Source organism: Tachypleus tridentatus, chromosome 13, assembly GCF_004210375.1.
Source record: "Tachypleus tridentatus isolate NWPU-2018 chromosome 13, ASM421037v1, whole genome shotgun sequence".
Classification (NCBI taxonomy): Eukaryota; Metazoa; Arthropoda; class Merostomata; order Xiphosura; family Limulidae; genus Tachypleus; species Tachypleus tridentatus.
Window position 1 is genome coordinate 3,266,293 of NC_134837.1, and position 6,628 is coordinate 3,272,920.

Below are 6,628 nucleotides of genomic sequence, written 5' to 3' on the forward strand. Positions count from 1 at the left end.
TTTTTATAGCTGGTTAGAAAACAAAATATAAAGAGGTTTGTGTAGCTGGTTACAAAACAAAATATAAAGAGGTTTGTGTAGCTGGTTACAAAACAAAATATAAAGAGGTTTGTGTAGCTAGTTACAAAACAAAATATAAAGAGGTTTGTGTAGCTGGTTACAAAACAAAATATAAAGAGGTTTGTGTAGCTAGTTACAAAACAAAATATAAAGAGGTTTGTGTAGCTGGTTACAAAACAAAATATAAAGATGTTTGTGTAGCTGGTTACAAAACAAAATATAAAGAGGTTTGTGTAGCTAGTTACAAAACAAAATATAAAGAGGTTTGTGTAGCTGGTTACAAAACAAAATATAAAGAGCTTTGTGTAGCTAGTTACAAAACAAAATATAAAGAGGTTTGTGTAGCTGGTTACAAAACAAAATATAAAGAGGTTTGTGTAGCTGGTTACAAAACAAAATATAAAGAGGTTTGTGTAGCTGGTTACAAAACAAAATATAAAGAGGTTTGTGTAGCTGGTTACAAAACAAAATATAAAGAGGTTTGTGTAGCTGGTTACAAAACAAAATATAAAGAGGTTTGTGTAGCTGGTTACAAAACAAAATATAAAGAGGTTTGTGTAGCTAGTTACAAAACAAAATATAAAGAGCTTTGTGTAGCTAGTTACAAAACAAAATATAAAGAGGTTTGTGTAGCTGGTTACAAAACAAAATATAAAGAGGTTTGTGTAGCTGGTTACAAAACAAAATATAAAGAGGTTTGTGTAGCTGGTTAGAAAAAAATGCTTAATGTATACAACTGAAAACAAGGTTTAAAATAAAGAATTAGGTTTATAAAGTACCAATTGTATATATTCTCATACATTTTAGTATAAACTATATATATAAAGTGTAAAATTAACACTCATCTGCTTCGTTAGAGGTAAACATTCTGTTACTTGGTGTAGATAATTTTATATCTTATCACATGTTACTAAGTAAACTATTTACACAGATCCTGTATTGTATATAGAAATTAGTTGTTTATATCCTGTATTGTATATAGAAATTAGTTGTTTATATCCTGTTACAAGTTTTAACTAAGCTGTGGCTGTTAAAAATATAATTAGTATTTAGTAACAAATAAACTTTTGTTGAGAAGTGACAGTTTAAACATATTAATGAAACCTAGATATTAACATTGTATGCTCATCTGATTAACCAGATGACTTCTGTTGTATTTTTTTTAACGTAAAGGTACGCATTGGACTATCTTATTTCTATCCACTGAAGACAATCGAGTTGTAAATAATAACATTGCATGTTTCTCTGATTAACCATAGAACTTCTGTTGTGGTTGTTTTTCTTAACATAATGGTACAGAATGGACAATCTTATCTCTGTCAACCGAAGAGAATCGAGTCCCATATAATAACATTGTCTGTCTGTCTGATTAACCAGAGAACTTCTGTTTTGTTTATTTTTAACGTAAAGATACAAAATGGACTACCTTCTCTTTGTCCACCAAATAGAATCGAGTTCTAGATATTAACATTGTGTGTCTGTGTGATTAACCACATAACTTCTGTTGTGTTGTTTTTCTTAACGTAAAGGTACACAATGGGTTTTGTGCACTTTCTTCATCTCGGGAATTAAATCCCAGTCTTAGCAAGCTCACAAACATTTAACAGAGTGCTCTTATGAAGCTTAAAGTTTAAAATAAGCCGTTTGTTTACAGTTAAATACGGAGTAATTTGGACCTGGTATGTATGTATAACTAGATGTGTGAATTACGTCACAAAATTTAAAATAACTAGTTAGGCCTATTGTACATAGAACAATTGGGTGGGTTTTGTTACGTGTGGTATTCACAGAGGTACTAATAACCTTATGTTCGTTTGAACACAAGTATAAAGCTACACGATAAATAAGCTGTACACTCTGCCCATTAAGGGTAACGAAACATGTTTTCTAGTGCAAACATATCGCTGTGCCACTTAATGGTTAAACTTACGTGTTAAAATTACAATACAATAATAACACTTAATTAATTGCGTTAATTGCGTGATAATGAATACAGCTGATGAGGACATCTCGAGAGAACTTGAATTAACAGACCTTGGCAACATTAGATCTTCCAAAATGATAGGTTTTAGGTATAGATAACGTTTATTCTAGTTAGGCAGATATATCAAATTAGATAGATTAATTACTGGAAAAATCTGATCAGAAGGTAGTACTAATAATCCAAGTAGCCAAAACCTGATATAAATATGTATTTTACGTTCTAAAAATATTGTAAGAACAATACCCCTACAACAAAAGGTGCAAATAAGACACATCCAGCCATTCTTTATTTAATACAAAATACATCTTTAAATAATGATAAAATGATACAAAAATAAAGCGTGGACACTCCTTAACAATGTGTAAGTAAGTATTTATAACATATAATACATAACAATATACTCCTTAACATTGTGTAAGTAAGTATTTATAACATATAATACATAACAATATACTCCTTAACATTGTGTAAGTAAGTATTTATAACATATAATACATAACAATATATTCCTTAACAATGTGTAGGGCCTGGCATGGTCAAACGTGTTAAGGCCTTCGACTCCTAATCCGCGGGTTCGTATCCCGGTCGCACCAAATATGCTCACTCTTTCAGCCGTGGGGGCGTTATAATGTGACGGTCAATCCCACTATTCGTTGGTAAAAGAGTAGCTCAAGAGTTGGCAGTGGGTGTTATAGTTATCACTATAACTACCAATTAAACAATGAACCAACTTTTGATGTCCAGTAGAACGAACCAGCAAGGCTCGTCGAACTATGGATCTTTGTCCGTTATTTCGGGGCAGGGCTACTTTGTAGTGAGAGTGGGATTCTAGGGTAGGGCGAAACGTACACTAAGACTATTTACATATTGTACATAAACTAATGTAGGCATATTACACTAAGTTTCCCTTTAATATATTGTAATCTCAGCTAATTTGTAAAGACCAGTAAATCACAAATATTCTTGACATTAAATTAGAAATATTCTCTAACCAGCTTAACTTGAAATACATTTTTACACGTAAATAATAGCCAAGCTAGATTATACTTATATAAACATGTAAAGAGTAGGGTAAAACCTCAGATTTTATTTCTCATTTTCCTATACACAAAGAAAACAGGGTCTTAGCTGATCCTCATTTTGTCTTTCTTAACTGAACAGCTTTCATAACACATCTTTACAGGACTAAGACTTTTACAAAATGGGTCTCTTTTTTTAGTGTCACATTTTAAAAACCTGACTACTTTAATCCTGTTCGTTTTTTTCGATTGAAATGTTTCGAACATAAACACAATTACACATTTTTCTCTGTAATGCACATTCAACAATAGAACAATAGTTACACTGTTGAAAACATCTAGAAGAAATAACCTTATGTCAGGTGTGTTAATATCCTAGTTTCTTTTAAAAGTTTGTTTGTTCAGAATTCAGCACAAAGGCACACAAATGGCCATCTGTAGTTTGCTCACTACGGGTATCGAGACTCAGTTTCTAACTGTGTGAGGCCTGGCATGGCCAAGCGCGTAAGGCGTGCGACTCGTAATCCGAGGGTCGCGGGTTCGCGCCCGCGTCGCGCTAAACATGCTCGTCCTCCCAGTCGTGGGGGCGTATAATGTGACGGTCAATTCCACTATTCGTTGGTAAAAGAGTAGCCCAAGAGTTAGCGGTGGGTGGTGATGACTAGCTGCCTTCCCTCTAGTCTTACACTGCTAAATTAGGGACGGCTAGCACAGATAGCCCTCGAGTAGCTTTGTGCGAAATTCCAAAACAAACAATTCTAACTGTGTGAGTCCGATAACATACCGATGCGTCACTTCTTTGTGGGTAACTGAAATGCGTGGTCATGGTCTACCCTAAAAGGTATTTTCTCATAAACACATTCAGGTGTAACAAGCATATAGAAACTCTCATGGTTGTCAGTAAGATCGCCATTACCTCAGGATCTGTCAAGATTCCATCACTCTTACAAAACAACACCTGTGTGTTTGTGTTAAGATTCCATCAGTCTTACAAAACAACACCTGTGTGAGTTTGTGTTATGATTTCACCAGTTTTACAAAACAACACCTGTGTGTGTTTGTGTTAAGATTCCACCAGTCTTACAAGACAACACCTGTGTGTGTTTTTTTAAATATCCATGGTGTAATTTCACTCTTGCTTTTTGTGTATGCTTACGTTTTCAACAACGAACTGAAACGTAGACAATATATCATCAACAAATACTGGGTATCACTTTCCACCAAACTCCTCCCAGTCGTAGTTTAGTCAGCTTCTATAGACATATTACACTTGCCAAGTGGCATGATGTGAAACTGTAGCATCCATTCTGACATGACAGTATCCATATCCCAGTTTTAAAGTGTTAAACCAAGCAGAGCATCTAAACCCATCCAGTCACTTGTGTGTAAGAACTTTGTAATTCACTTCGTTTTCCTGAAAATCAGACATTTTATGAATACATGGGTTTATCTGAGTTGAGGCAAACTTTTGTTGTTCAAACAAGCTGGTACCGAAAAAAATAGATATTAATTCAGGAAGCATTTGACTAATCTGTTAAAGTAGCTGTGTCGGACATGATGCAACAAAAGCAATCATTTTTTGGAAAGCTTGTTCCAACTACGTCATTTATGTCCTCATCCGGTTTCAATTAGAATATCACAAAGTCCACACTTCCATATCAATATTGGAAGTTGGCTTCACTTGAACAGATATGTGTTTGAGAAAATTCAGTAGAAAATCTTAGTTATGTAGAATATAGACATCCCATCGTTGAAGAAAAAAAACTATTGAGGTATTAATCACTACATATCTATTGGCCAATAGGGAACTTGTTTGCTACTGGAGAACTCTATAAAACAAGACTATAGCGTTTTCCAATGGCAATGTCCAAGAAAGTATTCAGTAACTCTTAAGGGATAATAATGTTGCCAACAAGATAATTTCAAGACATTCAATGAAACTGTCATATCTCTTTCAGGTCCTGAAAACATGGGAATTGTTTTTAGTAAATAAGGAAGGCATGGATGTAAGTTAAGTCAAAGAGAAAACTATTTAAGTCTAACCACATGGAGACTTTAGTTACAAGAGAAGTCACTAAAATACAGATACATGCAGTTCTCACTTACAAAAGGAGTCACAAATGACACAGATAACATGGAGTTCTTAGTTACAAGACGAGTCACTAAAGGACACAGATACATGGAGGTCTTAGTTACCAAAGGAGTCACTAAAGGACACAGATACATGGAGTCTTTAGTTACAAGAGGAGTCACTAAAGGACACAGATATATGGAGTTCTTAATTAGAAGAGGAGTCACTGAAGGACACAGATACATGGAGTTCTTAGTTACAAGAGAAGTTACTAAAAACACAGATCCACTGCTGGCCAAAATCTTAAGGACAATAAACGTAAGAAAAAATATACATTTTGCGTTGTTAGAGTCAACCACTTATTTGAGTAGAGCTTTGAAAGATAAAAATAAAAATAAATTTTATTTAGCGTTTAATAGGGAAAATGTGAACACTATGAAATTAGGAAATATCAGTTGGTCAAACGTGTAAGACCATACCAAAAAGAAGTCCTAAACAGGGTAGGAAATGGCCAAGGAGAGATCTCAGTAGTGAGTTGCACAGCTGTCATTGCGAATAACTGCAAACATTCGCTTTGGCATGGTTGATATAAACGTTTGCAGAAGGCTGGCTGGAATGTTATTCCAAGTAGTGAAGATGGTTTCACGAAGATCATGCACTGTTTAAAATGGACGTCCATTTCTATAGAATTCCCATGTCATCCAGCCCCAAACATTTTCAATGGGTTTCAGTTCGGGGTAACACGCTGGATGGTACAAAAGAATCAGGTTATTCGCCATGAAAAAGTCCTTTGTCCTGCATTGTGGATTGCAGCGTTGTCCTGTTGAGAGATCCAGTCATTTCCACACAAGCGAGGTCCTTCAGTCAAACATGCCAATGTAGCCAGCTGCTGTTTGACTCCTCTGTATACCTTGAAGCTCCATGGTTTAATGGAAGGAGAAAGCACCCCAGATTATGATGGAACTTCCTCCACTGTGTCGTGTAGAAAATGTCTCTGTTCGGATATCTATATCGAACCAGTAACGTTGGAAGCCATCTGGACAATCTAGGCTAAACTTTTTCTCATCAGAGAACAAAACCTTCTTCCACTTTTCTACGTCCCATGTTTGATGCTTCTCAGCAAAGTTTAACCGAGCTGTTTCGTGGTGTGGAAGGAGGCGTGGCCTTTGAAGACGTTTATGGTTTTAAAGCCTTTCTCTCGTAGATACCGTCCATCCACTTGAAATTCTCGTTCCTTATCCATCAGGGTCTTTTAAGAAATTTGTAACAGCAGTTTTACTACGTCCAATCTCACCAGCGATAGTTGAGAGAGACCTTGTTTTTGGAACTCGACAATTCTGCCACGTTCAAACTTTGACAACGTTTTAGCCTTTGCCATGTTTTACCTAATGTAACACAGGAGATGTCAGTGGAGGATGTTCACAATGCTAATGCTTGAACACAAATGACTAAATTTCGTTACGTGTTTACCGATTAATGCTTCGTTTCAGTTTG

General features: G+C 35.3%; 1 protein-coding gene across 1 annotated transcript in view; it reads right to left on the minus strand.

Annotated features, from left to right (window-relative positions):
- The window catches only part of LOC143240209 (uncharacterized), a 148,899-nt gene extending 143,520 nt beyond the window's left edge, over nucleotides 1-5,379 (minus strand). Inside the window, exon 1 of the mRNA XM_076482307.1 lies at nucleotides 5,170-5,379. Within this exon, the coding sequence (XP_076338422.1) occupies nucleotides 5,170-5,379 (210 nt within the window). The remainder of the gene's footprint in view (nucleotides 1-5,169) is intronic.
- Nucleotides 5,380-6,628: the final 1,249 nt, after the last annotated feature.